The sequence below is a fragment of the Cygnus olor genome, chromosome 4, assembly GCF_009769625.2.
Source record: "Cygnus olor isolate bCygOlo1 chromosome 4, bCygOlo1.pri.v2, whole genome shotgun sequence".
NCBI classification, from domain to species: domain Eukaryota; kingdom Metazoa; phylum Chordata; class Aves; order Anseriformes; family Anatidae; genus Cygnus; species Cygnus olor.
In genome coordinates, this window is record NC_049172.1 from 21033125 (window position 1) to 21052984 (window position 19860).

Sequence of the window (19860 nt, forward strand, 5' to 3'; positions counted from 1 at the left end):
GGCTGCAGCCCAGCGGGCCAATCAGAAAGAGGCCCGCCCCCCGAGTCAGAGGGGGAGGGGGTCGGGCGGCGCGTGCGCGGCAGCCCCGGCTGAGGCGGGGACGGGAGGGAGGGGGGGGGGGGTGTGCGCGTGGCGCGCGCCATGGCGGCCAACGAGGACCAGGAGGTGAGGGGATTGGGGGGGGGGGGTGAGGCTGCCCGCATTCCCCCGACCGCCATCTTAGGGCCGGGGCACCCCCGTCCCGCCGGTCACCCTGAGGCGGGTGTGGGGAGATGGAGGAGGAGGAAAGGGGATTTGGGGGTGCTGCGGTCGGTAACGCCGTGCTCTGCCCGCCCCGCAGATGGAGCTGGAGGCGCTGCGCTCCATCTACGAAGGAGACGGCTGCTTCAGGGAGCTCAGCCCCGTGTCCTTCCAGTACCGGGTAAGGCAGCGCGGGGCTCGGCGTCTCCTCACAGCGCTTGTGCTAGCGGGGCCGGGGGTGTGGCGGTGCTGGGGGCCGTGACAAGTAGCGGGCGGGTTACCGGTGTCCGCGGGAGCCGGCCTGCGGGGGGGGGGTGACTGGAGCCGGCCCAAAGTGGCGGTAAGGCTCCCAACCCAGCCGGGTACTCCGTTACCAGGTGTCTGTCCGCTGCCCAGAGGTGGCTGACGTGCCTCGTCATGCTACTAAGGAGAAAATGCACTGAAAGCTTTGGGTATCTGCTCAGGAGAGATGTACCGGGACCTCTGAGCTTGAGATTTGCAGTTAGGTTCTTGCCAGCTTAAATTCAGAGAATCATAGAATATCCTGAGCTGGAAGGGACGCACAAGGTTCATCGAGTCCAACTCCTGGCCCCACACAGGACCGCCCAAAAATCAGTCCATGTGTCTGAGAGCGTTGTCCAAATGCTCCTTGAACCCTGACAGGTTCAGTGCCATGACTGCTTCCCTGGGGAGCCTGCCCCAGTGCCCAGCCACCCTCCCGGTGAAGAACCTGCTTCCAGCATCCAGCCTGAACCGCCCCTGTTGCAGCTTCATGCTGTTTTAAAAAAAAACCAAAGTGCTAGATACCAAAATAAAAACTTAAAAATAATTGCACTTCATTTAGAGAAAATGTAGAACAATCTATTCCTATCTTAGAATTCTTCCTTACTAAAATCTCATGAGCTGTAAGGAAAAACCTTGGCAATGTGTTGATCGGGTATTCTGTTGATCAAATATTTACTGTTAGATGCCCCTGGAGTACAAAACTCAAGTCCACGTAAATTGCCTTATGAGTATAAACTAATCTCTGGAAGACAACTCTAAAACAGTTTCTGTTTTAAAACAAATTATATACTCAACTTTCTCAAATTTGAAAACCTGGAAGTTGTTCTGGGCAAGGACAGAGGCAGGTCTTTGTGCTGCCATGGAGCTTTGCAGGGACGCCTGAAAACGCTCTGCATTTGTGCTTCCCGCTGTAGGGGGGAGAAAGCATCTAAAGTCACCTTTTTGTAACTCTCAAGTAACTTCAGAATTAAATTGGTAACTGTAGCAAGTTAGGTCGATCTAGTAAATAGCACCTGAATCCCGTTTTGTTTAAGTGCAGCATTGCTTCGCTGATAGGACTGGTCTAAGTAAACTTAATTTTCTCAAAAGAGCGATTGTGACCTGCCTGCAAGTTTACAGGGTATCGTTCTACATTTTGCTAGATTTATTTGTTAGTAATTTTTTAAAAAATGTCAAAAATTAGGAGAACTCAATTGAAATACCGTGAAGCTTAGTGTCAGATGAAGGCAGTAACACATTCCCATGAAAGAAAACTCGTGTTATGAAAAGGCATAGTGCAAGTAAATGCATGACAAGGTCAAAGAATTAATATGCTATTTTTCTGAGCCTTATCTGTCTCAGATATGTCTCACACATAAAGGTGTTTTGTAATCAGTGTGCTAAGAAATTGAGATTAAAGAAAGACTTTTTCAAATACTGGGAAAATGTAGTTTCATCATTTGAAGTAAGGCTACTCCGTTTTTAGGTTGCGTTGACAGGAGGAGCATGGACATGCAGCTTTCTGTATGGATTTGCTCAGTGCACAGACAGTGCTTTCCTGAGAAAGGGAGAACTCTGTAAACCATACTACCAGTTTTCTTCTTGATACCAGTAGGAACTGGGCAGCAACAGTGTAGGTGATGTCTTGATAAATGCTGCAGATGCCTGACTTAAAGTTTTATTTATTTCACCTCTAAAGTAGGTGCTGCAAAATGTCAATTTAGTTCATTTTGCTGGCACATACATGTGACTGAAATAACTTTAAAATACATACATATAGAGAGAGAGAGTGAGAGTTAATTTGCTTTTCCTAGGGTAAAAAACTGTAGGTTAGAGACTAATGTTCAAATCATAAGTTTAATACTTTTTCTGGATGAAAGTTTTATTTTCTGACTGGTAACTTTATGAAAAGAGTTGTTACCTTAAATAATTCAGTTGGTCTTAGAGAAGTGAGAGACCTGTGTATTGGCATTGCAGTCTTTAATGAGTGACTGGAAACTGTTGATTTCTGACTTTTTTTTCTTTTTCTTTCAGATAGGGGAAAATGGAGATCCAAAAGCCTTTCTAATAGAAGTTTCTTGGCCAGAAACGTATCCACAAACAGCACCAATCTTATCAATGGATGCTTTTTTCAACAACACAATGTAAGTACTTGTGACAGCTCCACTCCCTAGTCTTTTATGTGAGGGCTTTTTGGTTGACGAGCTTTTCTTCTTCTTTCTAGATCATCATTGAGTTTTATGATTTCTTTCAGATCTTCAGCTATTAAACAAAGCATATTGGATAAATTGATGGTAGAAGTTGAAGCTAATCTTGGAACTGCTATGACTTACACACTTTTTGAATATGCCAAAGATAATAAAGAGCTGTTCATGGAAAATCAGCCTGTTAACACTGTGGTGAGTAAATTTAGATTTTAATCTCTTGCTTTTAAAACCGCAAAGATGGTTATTCCAACTCTGAATGCTTCATTGCGCTATCTTTAAGGTGTTAGTACATCAGATATAAACATGTTAGGGGATAAACAGTGGCACATAGTGTGGTAGGGTGCCACAATGCTCAGTGGTCTTAATTGTTATGCTTAATTGTTACTTTGCTGTCGCAGCAAATGTGTATGAGCTGTAGTTCTGTCTTACAAAGTGACATAAAAATGGAGACATAGAGCAGAAGCAAAGCTAAAGAGAGCTGGAGCAGATGAAATGTGTCTGCCTGGGGGCAAATTATTGAAAGCTTCCTGGGAAGTCACGGATTGCATAAAGGCACCTCTAGGGTCTTCAGTGAGTCAGGCTGAGCCTATTTGTGGCTTCTGTGTTTTCCTTCTCATATTGCATCCTGATGTGTAAGGACATTATTTGCCATTGTGGTGCTGCAGACTTGCTTTGAGGAAGAAGGAATGGTTTTCCTATTTTGGAAATCTGAATCCATTCAGATCAAGCTCCATGATCAAATTTACAAAGTGTAAAAAGTGCCCCTCGCAGCTGTGAAAGGAAGTAATTCCAGTCTCCTCCATGTGGTTCTGACCGTCGTGATTGTGTGTTGATTAAAAGCTGCTGACAGCTGTTGGCATTGCTTCTTTTTTGACAGTCAAGACATTTTAGTATGTCAGATTCAGTAATCACACACACAGAGAGGAATCTGTGTTCTTACTCTGTATTATTACTGGCTTCTGAATTACGATAGGTGAACTAACATACAGAATACTAACAACAATTTTCATCCTTCTCAGACTTCAGTAAGCAATAGTATTGCAATTGGAACTCCCGATGTGCCAGCAAGTAAGAAAAAGGACAAAAAGGAGCAGTTATCCAAAACACAGAAACGAAAGCTAGCTGACAAAACAGGTTTGTCTGCTATAGTATTGTTTTGTTTGAGCAGTATGAGAGTCCAAATTTTATAGCAGTGGCATCTTCGTAGAGTCAGAATCGGTATTTATTTGCATATAGGATTAACTGCTTTAAATCTGTGGTCTCTGTTTTGTTTGTTTTAGATTAATTATTCTTGCCCAAGATGTTTGTTCTGGGTAAGGCAACTTCCTATACAGTAGGGACTTCAAGATGTTGTTGATTCATTTTATTTTTTATTTCAATTTGTGACAAAAGTGAAATTTTCAAACATATTTTTTGGGACATCTAAAAATTCCCTTTCAACAAAAGGCATATATTTTGTTGATGGGTCCAGATAAATAACTCACGTTATTAGAAATGTAATTTCTAAATGTAAATGTGTGCTTTGTAACTCAAAATAAAATCTTTAGCTTGTATCTTCAAAACAGAGGTGTTTTTGTAGACACTTCCTGCTTTCAGTGAAACGTTGCATTTCTGACAGAAAAATGTTCAGTATTTTGACAAGTCCTGCTGATGACTTTTATGTGTTCAAACTTAATTTTTGATAATGATTGGGATAATGTTATATTATTGCAGCAATAAATTATACCCCATGATAGTCATTTCTGTGTATCATTTACCTAATGTGAATGCATAATTGGCATTTTTAAAACTGACCTTATAAAGGAAAATCTTTGTAAAATTTTTTTCTTTTTCAGAATGTATCACCGGTAGTTAACCCAGCTTGTTTTAGAGTTGCCTTATAAATCAGGTGGACTGCCTTGAGTCATTTTTATTTAAACAGAATTACTTTGAAGAACAAAATATGTTTAAGACCTTGACATGTTTTTTTTGTCTTCATGGCTTTGTAATGGAGAAATTAAGATTTCTGGCTCTTTAGAATTTTGTGTTGATCTTAGAGAAAGATAAAGATTAGCTTGTGTGTTGAAAATAAAACCTTCTTGTTCTGCAGATCACAAAGGGGAGCTCCCTCGAGGATGGAACTGGGTGGATGTAATTAAGGTAATGTGACTTTATGGTATGCAGTATTATGAAAATACTGCCTATGTATATTAAAAATAATGTGTACTTATATCTGAAGAAAACTTATCTGATTTTTTTCTTCCTTTTCTTCCTAACTTTGTTGGGATTTGACTGCGGTGTCTGATTTGTTTCTATATACATCCAGCATGTAAGTATTTTCAAGTTATCTTTTTAATATTAAAAATATTTACAAGAAACAGTAAGAACTACTGCCCATTTTAGGTTCTAATTCATGTATTTCTCATGCTCTATATTGGTTTTCCTTGTTCATTGGAAACCAGTGTAGCTTCTTGACAATTTTGATAACAAACTATTTTATTTCGTACAATTATAATTAATTGTCAGCATAAAGGCCTAACACCACTTCTAGTTGTTAAATAACATTGAGCAAATGATGATGGGTGGTTTTAGGTAGAGTTCTCCCAAGTTAAAAGAGGCTATTTATAGTGAGTGTTTTGGATTCCAGATACATTTCTCGATGGGTGCACTACATTTAGTAATTATAAACTTTGATTTAAAAAAAAAAAAAGCAATGTTTGCTTTTGTATTGTGCAAATCACCATATGGAATCTCTTCTGGAGATGTGTGGAGATACTTTTTCAGTTACTGCATCTGTTTTATTTTGGAGAAGAGATGACTAAGTCTTCAAAGTAAATAGATACAGTGCCCTAAAGCTTTTGTATTGTGGTTTAGATTTTTTTTTGGTTTGGTGTGTGTTGGGTTTGTTTTTGTTTTTCTTTTAAATCAATTGCAGCACTTCATTTTGTATTTTTGGAAGTGTTTTGCAAAATACATGAAGATAGTTTCAGGTTCAGGAAATAAGCTTATTTCGTGCTTAAGCTTAAGAAATAACTTGATGCATTTCAATCTCTTGATACAGTAGCACAATCAGTCTGTATTATTAATTAAAAATACATGTGGTCTTTGTAAGGTGGAAATGTTGTTCTTGTTTCTTAATAAATGGAATGGCAGTCTAAACTTTGAACACTTTCTTTTTGTGTCTCTTTTATAGTTAAGCAAAACTGGTTCTAAAGATGATGAATAAAGGACTTTGGTACAAGGAAACTCCACCTTTTAATACAGTGCAATTTTGGGTCACCATCTTTCTCTTAATAACTTTCTTATTTGTTGAAGTAAATATTTTATAAAGCTCAATTTCCTAACTCGTAAACGTAGTCATATAAGTTTATCTAGAGACTGTGGTCGTCTTTGAAAACAAAACTTGCCTTAAACGAAGGTAAAAATGTGACAAAGGATATAGAGAATGAATGTGCCGAAGTGAATAGTGCTATACGCAGTGTTTAATAATTTATATTTTACTCTGTAGTAAAATCCTGTTATAGTGAACCCAGAGATACTGTAAACATTTCCTGATGTTCTTATTCCAATGGAAGAAAAAAACACTATAACAGTTAGTTGCTTGACAGCATAATTCGTCAAAATAAATTATTCCATGGAAAGAAAACCTTTGTCATTTGTTTATCTAACACAAATGTAGAAGGAGAACATAAAAATCGTTGCATCACAATACTGACTAGAATTTGCAGTTCTGTTTTCACTAGTTATTGGCTGAAATAGCAAATGCTATTGAAAGCAAAGACACATACTCTAGTCCACTCAAAAATGAGTGGTTACAACATGAATGTTTTATCCTCTGCAGCGTGCATCTGTAAGTCTTTCTCCAGTGTGCATCGTTATAGAAGGTCGTGTGTCTTAGGGGAGGGAAGAGTGCTATCTTGTGAGTGTCTCAGCGAGTGGTGGCATTTTGTAGCTCTTTCGTTGGAGAAATGATTATTCTTTGGAGAGGTTTGCTGACGGAATGGTAAAACAGTGGGTCAAGTCAGCACTCTGACAAATGTGTTGGGAAAACTTTTTTTTTTTCCTAGTCTGCTCTCTTGTATCAGAAAGAGACGTCATCTTTACCATATGAATGGTTATTGAATACAAGATGCCTTAATGTCCTTTATTATTTTTGTTTGATTTGAGATGAACTGTAATAAATACCTATTTATCTGCTGTGGTATGTGTTTATTTTTTCCTGCTGTACATATTGTACTTCTAAGGCTGCACTTGAATTTGCAAAGGATTTTCTCTTACCAAGAAAGGAACAATTTGAATAACAATTCAAGTTGTTGTTCCTAACAATTGACAGAACGTTTTCCCTCTTACAGTATATGTTTGTGTTCTTCAGGGTAGCTGTGTTTGTTACTAATAAGAGAATAGTCATCCCACTGAGAAACACAGGAAAACAGCCATCACACCAAGTCCAGCGGCTTTTTGTAATAGTGCAATCCACTGCATGCGCTGTGTACAGCACTTAGTGAAAGGAATGTTGGGCTGGATGCTCCGATCAGTAGTGCTGAGACAAGAGCCTGCGCAGCCAATACAGGATAGTTTACACAGCTGTCAGGTTAGGACTTCAGCTGATGGAGAGGAAGTGTTTTTCCTCCTGCTTAGGTCAAGAGAGCTTATACACAACATAACACTCCTACAGCTCTCTTATTCTCTTAAATTCCTTCTTTTATCAGAGGAGGACAGAGTAAATATACTGCAAAATTACTGCTTGTAATTTATATATGATATAAATATAAAGAAAAATTCTATGAGATGTGACTGCAGATGAAGGAAAAAAAATAATTTCTTTTATGTTTTCACTCTTCTGAAGAAACGGTGAAGAGGTCTGGAAGAAATATGGTCTGTGCTGCTCTTGTCCAATAAGAAAGGGTAGTTTTTACTGAAACTGTAAAGTTACAGTGAGAAGGTGTGTGCTTTTTTTAATAAAGAAAACTATTGATTCTTAACAAATGCGTGATTTTTGGAATATCTGGTTACTTTTTGAACTCCAATTGCATTTAGTAAAGCCTAGTAAAGTACACAAGGTAGGACTTTATCCAAATGTTGTGGTCTTGTGTTTGACCTAGACCGGAGGCTCATGGCTGCAACCCAAGCAAGAGTGTTTGGGAGTAACGCTGCAGGGAGAAGTTGGTGTGGCCTGTGATCCGGCAACAGGGAAGGGCGTTTCGGTTTTATCTCCACCAGCATCAGAATGGGTACGGCTTTCACTATTCAAGTTCTCTCCACAGGGAATTTACTTGTCTTTGCTAGTATCCTTGGTGTCTAAATGGAGTTGCCATGACAATTTGTCTGAATAGATTAGTTAGGGAGCATGGGGGAAGGACAAAATAAGAACCATATCTTGCTTTTACAAAGCTGCCATGTGTATCAGTAAACTTGTTAACCTTGTGAAATTTCAGCTTCTTCTCTGCTTTTAAATCACGTGCTCTTAGGAAGATGCCATAGCAATCTCCTTTGGTTCTGTTAGCAGGGATTTAGAACGTGTGTTCGGAAGTCTACTTTCAGGCCAGTCATTTTGCATTGGGAATATTTGTATCAGTTCTTCCTTTCTGTGTAAACTTTGAAAGGTAATTTTTGTTTAACCATTTTATATTACGACATGATAGCTGAAAGTGGGCCACAAAAAAATCTAGGTACTTGGTGTTACGGAGAAGCCTGTGCACTGGAAACTGAGGGGGGGGGAAATGATGATTTTTATTAAGAAAGACACATCAGTGTCTCTTAAAGTGAGACGCTTATAAATAGAGAACGTGACTAGGGAGTGACCAAGTTTTAAACACTGTTGGAAAATACCTTGTTCCCCTTTTTAAAGTAAACTAATGTCGCTGGCAGTGGAAAAACAGTGATTTGTACTTCATTTCTGTAGGGCAAGAGTCGCTTAGATTATGGGGTTACACCATTTATTTAAATTTTTTGGTTTTGTAGTAGAGCTTTGGTTGGAGTGGGAAGATGAATGTCAATACTAGTAGCAGTAAAGTAGAAGTAGTAGGGTCCAAGGCACAGGATGATTAAAAAGGAATTTGTCAGTTTGGAAATTTTCCATAATGCATGTACACTACTTGTTTTACTGACACGTTAGAGGCGTTAGTTGAAGGGACTTCAAAAATAGTAGTAATTCTTATGTGTGGTGGTATTGCAGTAAGCACTTGGCAAAGACCTTCTGCTTAAGCAAAGAAAAAAAAAAGTAAGCTTCCCCCCCTTTTCTCAAATAAATCTCAAAGTTTTTCCTCAGAAAGACTTGGTGCAGAAAATGGAGGTGGTGCATAAATGAAGTTTTTAATCTTTTAAACTGAAATCTAACTTAAAATACTGCTTTCCCTCTCAAGCCTTTCAGCATATATTTGAATTAGCTAATATTCCTAATGCTTTGGGAAGCTGTTGTTTTGTGATCAATTCATTCCCTGTTGAACAAGGATTAAATTTTAAGAATTTCCTGTTGTAGTTCTGTCTTAACACCTAAAATGATTTAAATGAATTTGCTAAGTTTTCCAACTCAAATGTTCTGGTTCTTAGAGTTTAAACTACGTATACTTCTAAAACTTTTCAAACCCCACCATTTTGTGGTTTGTTTGCTATTTAGAAGGGGGATGTCCCTTCTTAAATGTCATTTCCCCCCACCCATTTCTTTTTTTGTTTTTCTGTCAGTGCTTACAGAAGGTAGTGCATGTGGCAGTCTCAAGTTAAAGGAGCTGTTAGCATAGGGTGTTACGCAGTTTTTGTTGTGGTTTGATCAGTGCCTCTGAAACACGGTGACCTCTTTTCTAAAATCTGACCAGCTTTTCCTGTTTATGGTTATGGGCATTTGAAAAACAAGAAGTCCACGGTAGGGATACAAGAGCTGTCACTGTCACACTGGAACCTTATCTTTGTCTCTTTGGGTGAAACTTCAAAGTGATCTTTAGTCTTATTTGTGTGATGTTAAATATAAGTTCATTCAGTGCTGCCAGTACCAAAACCAAAGCATGCACTGTAATGCATCAAATCCCCTGTAATAAGGCAGGCTGTCTTTAAGTAGGTTGGGTGGAATGCTGACAGCTGTGATTAATCATGAGGATGTAGCCAGCAAATCCTGCTCACCCCTGTAGGCTTACAGAGCTGGTAGTGAGATCAAGGTGCTGCCGTCTGCGGTACCACTGCAACTGGTGGGATGTGGGGTGGGTAGTTAAAGCATACCCAGCTGATGAGCGATGAGATTTTGGTGACTAAAAGAAGGATAAGGGGAAAAAATAATAAAAAACACAATTTCTTGATGCCCAATGTTTGGTAGAAAAGCAGAGGGAGGAGGCTATCCTCCTTTTAGCTGAGGCAAAACAAGTGGTTCCAGATTGTACGGTGAACTTCGTGCAGTGAAAATCATGTGAGCTGGTCTGCACCAAGAGTAGTTCTCTTCTGGAAATTGTTTCCTTCAGCTATGCTGTGTGGCTTATGGTATGGCACCCTCAGCACTTGTGCTTAGCGGTAGAATGAAGAAGGAAGGAGATGTTGATTCAACAGATAAAATAACAGAGGTGTGAGAACTCTGGAAGGATTAGAGGAGGAAATGGAGAAGGGAGGAAGCACACAGGAGATAAATCTTTTTAGTGCTGCAGGGCAATAAAACACAACAAAAGCAAAGCTTACAGTTGTGGAGCTATACACTTCAGAAGGTTGAGATATGGCAGAAGACAAGAGGTTCATAGATTTTCTATTATTGCCACCTATTCTTTCACCAACCTACCTTTGGCTTTGTCTCAGAATGGGGCTGTTAAATGGTTGCGAGAAGAATTTCTCTTCGTCTCACTGCTACACTTCCTGTTACTCTTTCAAGACCATCAAAGTAACCTCTGAAAATCTGCTGTGCTCTTAGTTAAGACAAAACATGTTGACCAGCACTGTAAAAACATGTTGGAATGTTTGACAAGGACGAAAGAATTAACTGTTTTCTCTCTCATTTTCATTAAGAGTAAAGTGAGGAGTGACTCCAAATAGCTGAATTACACAAGACACATGAGAATGCAAATGCTGATACCAGTGTCCTATGTTAGACTGAAAGTTCATCCATCTACTTTAAAGTTTTACGCAGGTATTCCTTGCCACGGTGTCTGAGCGTTCATGCCAGTTGTTCATAGTATGTGTTTTAAGTATTCACATTTACAATATGGCAGAAATCTGAAAACCCTGTGATTGCGTACTGCAAGTTGCTAGCTGTGGGATTCGATAAAGTCACACCAGTGACAGACACAGCCGAACTCTATCTGCACAACCTTAGTGGAGGGCATTGGGGTTGTGTGGGTATCTCTGAGGGCATAATTTCACCCCCAGTATCTTTATTACTGGTAATGACCAGTAAAAGGAGTCATTCTGGGATGAGTTTGGAAGATATCTTTCAAGAAAATATAATATTTCCTTCTAAAACAAGTGTCTGTTATAGTGCCACCAAGAGGCAATAACCATAGTCTTGTATGGAGTCAATGTTCAGAGCAGGATCTTACTTTAAGTCGTATAAGTGTCATCAGTAACGCATTTTATGATTTCCTGGAGGAAAAACAAGTGCAATGAAAGCATTACTATCTAAAGAGCTGCTCTCTCCACCACAGGGAACCATTTGATCTCTACTTACAGAAAAACTATGGTTCAGTTGACCTTGAAGAGAGATTTTTATAATAGTACGGGGAAATTGTAGCTTCCCGTTGATAAAAGTCTAATGGAATGTATATAGCTTCAGTAGATGGGTAATACATTTTCACAGCATTATCAGTTTTATATTCTTCTCTGAAGATCAGCGCTAGACTATCACCAAGTTTCAGTTAACTGGCATACAGCATATGGTGATTTTTTCCCCTCATTCCATGTCTTTAGATGATAAAAGTACAGCATGTAGTATAGAAGTTTATTTCCTAGATTAAAATAGTGCTAAAGTTACAAATTCACTCAAAGTGAGGAAATCAGTCTCATTCAGAGGTAAGGACATGCCAAAATTAAAGCTACCCACGTGACGTTTATGTGAAAAAGAATGCACAGAAAGATTTCCTTACGTGACTACGTGCTTCCCACTGCCAGTAGTTTCCAAGCAGATGCTTCATGCTTTGCTTCCTAGTGTTCCTGCTAGTAGGAAAGTATTACAAAGACCTGAGGTTTTTTATGCTTCTAAATGGAAAAGGAAAGAAGACTTTCACTTTGCAGAAGTAAATAAATTAGCAAAACTGCCCCTGGAAGAAAGTGGACAATTGAAAAAGGATGACCAGATGCAGAGGCAAATGAGTCTGATTTAATAAAACTGACTGGACCTGAGCAGCATTAGTGTCTGCTTCAGTCCACGTCCATGCAGTGAATCTGTGGCATATAAATGCTTATGGATAAGTTTAGGTTGCTAAATAGGTAGCTATAATCCATGTGATTAAGCATTGCTTTCAGTAAAATTCATGTTATAGCAGTCAGTGTAGATTCAGTATATTCTGTTAATGAGCTCTAGTGATATCCGTTACTTTTCATAGGGTGGAAGGAAATATACTGCTTACCTCTGCAAAGAAAGAAATGTACGTGTAAGCTGTCCACAAAGGCTACCTGGACGTGGTTAACAGACATTGCAATCAGTACGAAAAAGTTAAAAGGGAGAAATTCTACAAGATGATTGTGGATCCACTATTTTTGGATGTTCCCTTCTTGCTTATTTTGATATTTTAAATGTTTTGGGTACAAGCAGATATATTAGCCTATTAGCCAATGTGCATGCATGCATGTGTTGAGTGCCTGTTCAGTCAGATGATTTGAAGAGCTGATGAGGAAGAACTTTTCTTCTTTTCCTTTGGTTTCTAGCCTACATTTTTCTATCCTACAGTAGCAAGACTTGTAGAGATTGTATACACTCTTCCTCATGGTTCAAAAGTCTTCTCCCTCTTTGGGTGCAGAGTAGCATTAATGAGATATATGAATATTTGAATCTCTTCTAATAATTCACAGTGATACACATACACTTGGGCTTTATCTCAGGTTCTGCTCAATGTTTTTTTTTAGTTTCGTATTAATTGGTTCTTTCACCTCCTTGTTTTCTTAGTGAGAATTTACTCAGCCTGGAGGACAGACAGTTTTACAGTACTGCCTTCTTCACACACCTATAGGCAAAGTAGTGCTGGACAATATTTAAACCACAGCAGCCTTTGATAGGCATGTGATAACCTGTAACCTCGCTGATGTTTTTTAAATGTGTTGACAGCTGGTAAGGACAGAGTCTGGTTCAACCCACCCACCTCAGGCTGCTTTCACCGCCTCTCAGCGGAATACCCGTGTCTGTGGAAGTTGCACAAATTTTGGTGAGCGTTAGCAGAGGCCCTTGGGTGGATGCCTCCCTCCTTCGCTAACAGCAGCCGTTACTGGAGCAGAACGCCTGTTATTGGTGTTAAGAATGCCTATTATTGGTGTAAGCAAAGAGACAATGTCTATAAACCACCGATAGTGGAATCTGTGTGGGTCGTCGTTCCAAGAAAAAGCGATGGTTGCTTATCTGTATACCACTGGTGGATTTCGTTTGTTTTCACAGCACCTGTTCCTTTTGGCAGAGAACCTCAGAAGTCTGCACATAACACAGAGCGCTGCTGTGTACAGATCTCCGTTAGCTCTGGGAATTTAGTGTCTGGATTTTTGAGCCCAGACGTATGTGCAGCTACCTGGGGAGTGGATGAATAGAATAGATGTGTTCTTTGGTGCAGGCATTTCATGGAGTGCTCTGGGATGTATCTACAGTGATTAGCAAACCACATACTGGGTAACTGTGCTCCGTACAGCTCTCAGGTGCTGGACAGACAAAGCTGGGGGAAGGCTGAGGAAGGTCAGCCCTTCTTAGTTACTGGGCGAGGTTAAAAGTTGGAGTATCCAGAATGCAAGCACAGCCACAACATGCACCATTGCCCAAAATATGCCAGTCTGTGCAGTATGGAGGACCAAAAGTGTATGTAATTGATGTGGATAGCATCTTTTTCACAAAACATTGTTGGAGAGTATACAACCATCATTTATACCTTCGTTGCTTGATTGTTATAACCAGAGGCATCGAGTTCAACTCCTTGAACTTTTGATCTTCCCTGTGAGCTCTCCGTATGCTGGAAGAGATTCAAAGCTGCCTGATGTGAGAGAAACTGTCAATAGCCAGAAAATTTGCTCCCGTTGATGTGTGCAATTAGTTGTACATATTAGTTGTCCTTGTCCTACAAGTAGTGGCTCCAACCTGAAGTGAAATTAGAATTAAAAACCAAAATATTTCCAAAAGGTAGGAAATGGTTAATGGTTGTTAACCACAAATGAAGGGTAAAATTTTGCGTATGATTTTTTTTAATTTTTTTTTTCAGTGAATAGCCTAGTAACTGCATACTGAATCACAGAGGTGCAGACTGGAAAGAACCTCTGGAAGTCGCCTGGTTCGACCTTCCTTTTACAGCAGGGCTGGTGGCGGTGCTGCAGCAGGTCACCAGTGCCTTTTATTTGCCATGTGTTGACATCCTCAAAGAACAGAGATTGCACAACTGCTCAGGACAGCTTGTTTCCTTGTTACTGCTGCCAGGTGGTACTATTAGGAAGTGAACAGCAACACTGCAGGGAACTCCCAGGGCAGGAACCAATCTTGCATTTTCGGTACCACTCCCTAAGAGTGTGGAAGTATTTTGAAAAAACAGTTACTGTTTTTCTGCTTAATCTGAACAAATGTGCCAAGACCCATTAAACCAAACAATTACTTTCCTGCTTTGAGGTACAGCCTGTTACAAAATAGATGGTAATGTCCATAAATGCAAAGTTCATTTGGGGTAATACAATCTTTGCTGAGTAGAATTTAGTTATCTTTAGAACCCTGCTCATCAATAAGTTACAATTAAGAATTAAAGAAATTATATTTTGGATACTATGTTTCAGTTATGTCCCCCAGGCCGCCCCCCCCCCTCCAAAGCACTGTAAGCTTCTAGCTGCCTTGTTGCTGCAAAACTGATGTAATAAGCTGGTATAACAGCATGTTGCTAATGAAGATAGTTTCCCTCTAGAAATACAAGACTTGAAAACAGTTTAGACCAGAGAAAAAGAAGATGTGCTGGAAAACAAAATACTTCTTTTCTATTCTGCTCCCTCCTGTAGAAAAAAAAAATATATATATATGTATATATTTTTCCTGCTGTACTTCTATTTTTTTTTGCTTTTTTCAAATATTGATAGCAATAATTCTTGCTTTTGAGCTCAGTATGTTGAAATCTGTTGTATATTTACCAGAGAAGCCCATGTGTATCAGTGGAGTTGAGAGAGGAAGCGTGAAAGAAATGCTGCAACCTAAGCAAGCAGAGCAAATGAATGTTGCAATGGTATGGAGGTGTTTGAGAACCATTAATTGCAAAATTCAAGAATCACAACTGAATAGCAGGTGCGTAGATAGTTTTCTTTGCTGTTTGAAGATTGTTGAGAAGCCAGCATAAATAACACCTCATCTCATGGACTCTATATAAATCTTCTGTTTTCTTCACAGAATTCAGGACTCCGCATCCTTGGAAGGCTGTAACTAGCTGATACCCACAGAAGAGTAACTTGCATATTTGTGAACAAACCCTACTGTTGTCATTCTATTGATTTATTTTTAATCTTTTTTTCTGAAACGTGCTGCAAGAAATTGTAGAGAGTGTCTCACGTGGAATTTTGTGGTTTCACAATGAAAAAAGGGAAAGCAGTAACATAGGGGAAAACATTGTCAATTAAAAGAAAATGGAAGATTCGAAACTTCTACGTAATTCATCTGCATTGTCATTAAACTCCTCCACAAAAGAAAAAAGTGGGCAGCTTATGGAAAAGTAATTTTTACTCAGAAACTTCTAAGCATGGTAAGAATCTTTAATCTGAGCATATGAATCACATATGATAATATTTGTAAATTTTAGTATACAAAACCGCTCATTCTTAGCTTAGTTACAGGATAGCATCTGTATGTATACTCATTGTATAAAGTAGGTCATATTGCAGTCACAAAACAGTCAAAATAATTTTTAAGTAGGTGGAGTGCTGTCAAAGAGAGTTATAGACTTTACTATGAAGAAAGTTGTTTACCTGATATGAATGTAATTTTAGAGTATTATGACATTCTGTACTCTAGTCATGTTCTTCAAGAATATAGAGGAACAGCTTTGACTTCAATTTCCAGAAAGTTTCTGGAAAATCTAGTCATAGTAAGGATTCAAACAACATATTAATGAGGCTTTTGCCAAAAGCTATTTGTCATTAATATATATATATATAAATAAGTACATATATAAATATATATATTTGTAACTAAAAATAAACTATGCAACACACAGTGAGAAATGGAGTGATTAATGTGGTTCAAAACCTGTGTTGTTGTGTTCTTCCTGTATTTCAGCTCCGTAGGTTGAAATCCTCTCTGCAGTGCTGTCTGCATAACAAATCCACAGCATAATATCAAGGTTCCTCATCAAGTTCTAATATGTGTTTTCACAAAGTCCAGTTCTATTATACACCCATTTTATGGATGGCATTTCTTAGGGGAGTGAAATCTGCTTGCTTACTGCTATGCAAACAACATTGTCTGTCATCCCTAAGGCTGCTGTACTGCTCACTAGAGCAGACCACTAACAAATTTGATCTTTTTATGTAACAACGTATTAGCCAGCACCTGAAAGCTGCTTTTAAATTCATTGTGATACATCGAACATGATTGAAATAACCATTTTCAACTATATTTCTGAAGTTATTATACGAAGTGCAGCAACTGGCCAGGTACATAAAATATATTATGATTTTATTACAAATTGGTCATGTTGGAATTAGATTTGAGCTCCAGATGTCAACCTGAAATAAAATTTTTAAGTCTCCAGAACAATTTTTTTTTTTTGGATGTGGCAAGACGTGTATTCTCTTTTGATGGAAGAAAGTTTAATGCGGATAAATAGGGATTTATTTTCTATGTGGGAGCTGTGAGTGCTGCAGTTTTTAAAATCAAGCAGCTTTTTTTAATAGCAAAATATAAAGGGGCATTATTTATGTTCCTGTATAGAGGAATATAAATATATTTATATTCCTTTTTTTAAAATAAGTGGCTATAAATTAAAGAATTCAAATCATATGTTGTGGGACACATTTCCATTGCAGGAGTAGTAGTATCCTCAAGAAATTGTGATCTACAACCTATATAGAACTCTGGCGCATGGTTTGATATTTATGCACCATAGGATAATAAAGAAGAAAATATACATCATTTTTAAGTCATCACTTCTTACTAAATTTACAGTAGTATGCTTTCAGGACATTCACAGACTAATAGACAATGAGCATCAGAAGAGTAGTGAGAGCCGTTCTTGATTGCTTTATTCCTCTTTCATTTCCTGTTGATCAAGGGAATAGTGAACTGTTGGAACATTTTGTTCATTCATGCTAATGATTGTATTTATGCCAATCAGATTATGCACGAAGGGAACGATCAGGAGTTAGTTAACCAATACAAATTCACAGTAGGGGCACCTATTTGAGCAATGGGTTTCTGTAGAACAGTTCAATTTTTATGATTTCAGGATCAAATGTCAGCATAATGTCTTCAGTCTTCATGAGGATACAATGCACATATCTTCAGAAATTATAATTAGACTGTTCAGATTAGAGTGAATTTAGTTCAGTTAGAATTTTTGTAGGTTTGTTGTTAATATATTACTTGCAGAAAATATGACCAGCAACTCCTTGAATAGCGTAAATGAGGGAGTTTCTGACTTGTGTTGATTATCACTACCTCTACAGACATAATTGCTATTGGCATGTACCCTGCTATAAATGACAAGACAGATGCATATATGAATACCTATTAAATACATATACATATTTATTTAAATGTATTATTTATTATTTATTCTATATATATTTATTTAAATATCTATTTAATACAAATAAATATATTTAATATAAATAAATATATTTTATATATTTATTTAAATACCTATTTAAATATATATATATATATATATATTGTCCACAATAAGAAACAGTTGTATATTTATCTCCTGTGCATTTTTAAACATCAGATGCAATATTGTCTTGGTCAAAGATTGAACTAACTGATTGAACTGCAAAAATTTCTGGGGGATAAAAATCAGTCAATGCTGAGACATAAACTCCTACTACAAAGGTAAGAAATCAGCCCTAAAAATCATCGTGCAGCTCAAATTTAGTAGAGCCATTCATTAATTGTTTGCAAATAATGTTTAACATGAAATTTGAATTTATCAGGTGGATTAATTATAAAAGCTCAAAAATTGAGCTTTTAACTATGGTTATCTTCTTTATCCTAATTTCATGGCATGATGAAAGTTCTCCAACTCCAAAAGTTGTAAGGTTTGGGGAATCTTTTTTTATTTAATGTAGGGGTTCCATTTTTTTCTTTTTTTGTGAGGGTACAGTAAGTGCTGGCTTTACTGTATAAAGAAAGTACATGTTTTAAACCTAGAATATGAAAGAAGAAAGGGGTAATGAAATAAATTCTTAACTGATACACACTCTAAGAAACCTGTTGGATTGGCTTTTGTACTGTATGAAAATCGGGGTTGTATTTGTTCCCTTTGCGTATGTGTTCCTTTTTTTTTCATTACTCGAAGTTTTTTGTTGGGCAAAAACCTGATGATCCTGTCATCACAGGGAGATCATAAAAGGATAATTTATATTAATTAAAGGTATAATTGAAAGAATACAACTAACTGAAATAAAGAGAATAAAATGCTAAGCGTTACATCTCGTGGGGAGTCAAAAGAGGCACTTTTGACTGAAGAAGCAGTGCAGATGGATGACTAGCAGGCAGATGTTGCTTAACACTTTTTGGGAACTGGCAAATCATCAAAAGAAAATATAACTGAAATGTACTCTAACAAAGAATCAAACTCCAACAGATCCTGCTCATATGAAATGTTTAATGTGTCATCCTCATTCCTTGAGCATAAACCTGCTCGAATATGATGAATAGCTGCAGCTTCTCAACCACCTGTATAGACTGGATAAAACTTTGTTTCAAGTATTTATAAGCTGCAGCCTTCCAGGTTAGTACTTAGTTCCTTTAGTTCTGAAGTTGTTTGGTAGAGGAATAAATGCTTTTCCTTCCAATCCATTAAGGAGATTATTTTTCATTAGTCTGAAATTGCTTCACTCCTTTAATCATTGGAAGCTTTATTGCTAAGCCCTTGCACGAAAGAAATACTAAGTCTGAAAAGTTTCTTTCAACATTACTGCCTGCAAATGAATAGTAACTTTATTTAAATGAGAAGCAGCACTTTTCTCTTTATATTATGAAGTGCAGTATTAGAAGGTATCATTTAAAGGAAAACTTCTCTTGAATCTTTATTAATAATACCCATAACAAGATCATGAAATAGCCACGTGAGATTTTATCTCCCTTTTTAGAGATGAGGCCCAGCTGAGATATATACTTATTAAAACAGAGGCAGTAGGACTCTATTGCCTATCTGCCAAACTGTGCGGCACCTACCTGAAGTAACTGCGTTCTTTAATTATGTTTTATGATTAGAGCAGCTTCTTAATTTTCTGGTATGTTCTCCAGCTAGTCTTTTACTCATCTTCACGGCACATTTTACAGGGATGTTTTCAGCAATGATCCTACACACAGGAAGCAAGCTTAGAGCAATCTCAGACAGGAAGCATCCACTGAACTTCTTACACAGGTGAGACTAGAAACCCAAAATGAGGAGAAGGTCACAGCTGGAATGTTTAGCAATAGATTATTTCCTAAAAGGAGGAGAAATTTTAATTTCAGTCATAAAATGAGTTAGAGACATCACTTGTTTTGGCACTCTGCAGAAACTTGTGATGGGATAAGCAATACCTAAGTGAGCGTGTTACTGCTGTAATAAATACGTAAAGTAGAACTTCAAAGATGTTAATTCTCCATAACCCTAAATGCCTTTTCCTGTTCAATGTACTGTTCAGTCCATTAAGCGTATGTAACTCCTACAATCTGCAGGCTTCTATTTAGGCCCTACTAGGGGAGCAAAGTGCCTGGACTTTGGCCAAGCAAAATAAAATACATGCTGTGAAATTCTGTTTAACTACAGAGAATGAAATTACTACTGCAGAATAAGCTTAATAATGCAGTAATAATCTACCAGCAAAAGCTACACTGGGG

General features: G+C 38.0%; 1 protein-coding gene and 1 long non-coding RNA gene across 3 annotated transcripts; both read left to right on the forward strand.

Moving 5' to 3' along the window:
- Positions 1 to 64: 64 nt before the first annotated feature.
- Positions 65 to 6887, forward strand: RWDD4 (RWD domain containing 4). Its single transcript, XM_040556369.1, has 8 exons — positions 65 to 165; positions 341 to 421; positions 2539 to 2648; positions 2759 to 2903; positions 3731 to 3845; positions 4801 to 4850; positions 5017 to 5019; positions 5884 to 6887. The coding sequence occupies exons 1-8, from the start codon at positions 142 to 144 to the stop codon at positions 5914 to 5916; spliced, it is 561 nt and encodes a 186-aa protein (XP_040412303.1). The 5' UTR covers positions 65 to 141; the 3' UTR covers positions 5917 to 6887.
- Positions 6888 to 7016: 129 nt separating this feature from the next.
- On the forward strand, positions 7017 to 19020 carry LOC121069857. 2 transcript variants are annotated; one of them, XR_005819684.1, is made up of 5 exons: positions 7017 to 7921; positions 14955 to 15102; positions 15205 to 15553; positions 17756 to 17859; positions 18614 to 19020. It is a non-coding gene; the product is annotated as an uncharacterized LOC121069857 (long non-coding RNA). The 2 variants fall into 2 exon arrangements; XR_005819683.1 differs by lacking the exons at positions 17756 to 17859; positions 18614 to 19020 and having other exon boundaries at positions 15205 to 16017.
- The last annotated feature ends 840 nt before the right edge of the window (positions 19021 to 19860 follow it).

Bases quoted from the DNA above. Each gene is read 5' to 3' on its own strand.
- RWDD4 (XM_040556369.1), top strand. From the start codon at position 142: ATGGCGGCCAACGAGGACCAGGAG. The intron at 2,649-2,758 runs GTAAGTACTTGT...GATTTCTTTCAG, and splicing joins GCTTTTTTCAACAACACAAT to ATCTTCAGCTATTAAACAAA. The intron at 3,846-4,800 runs GTTTGTCTGCTA...CTTGTTCTGCAG, and splicing joins AAAGCTAGCTGACAAAACAG to ATCACAAAGGGGAGCTCCCT.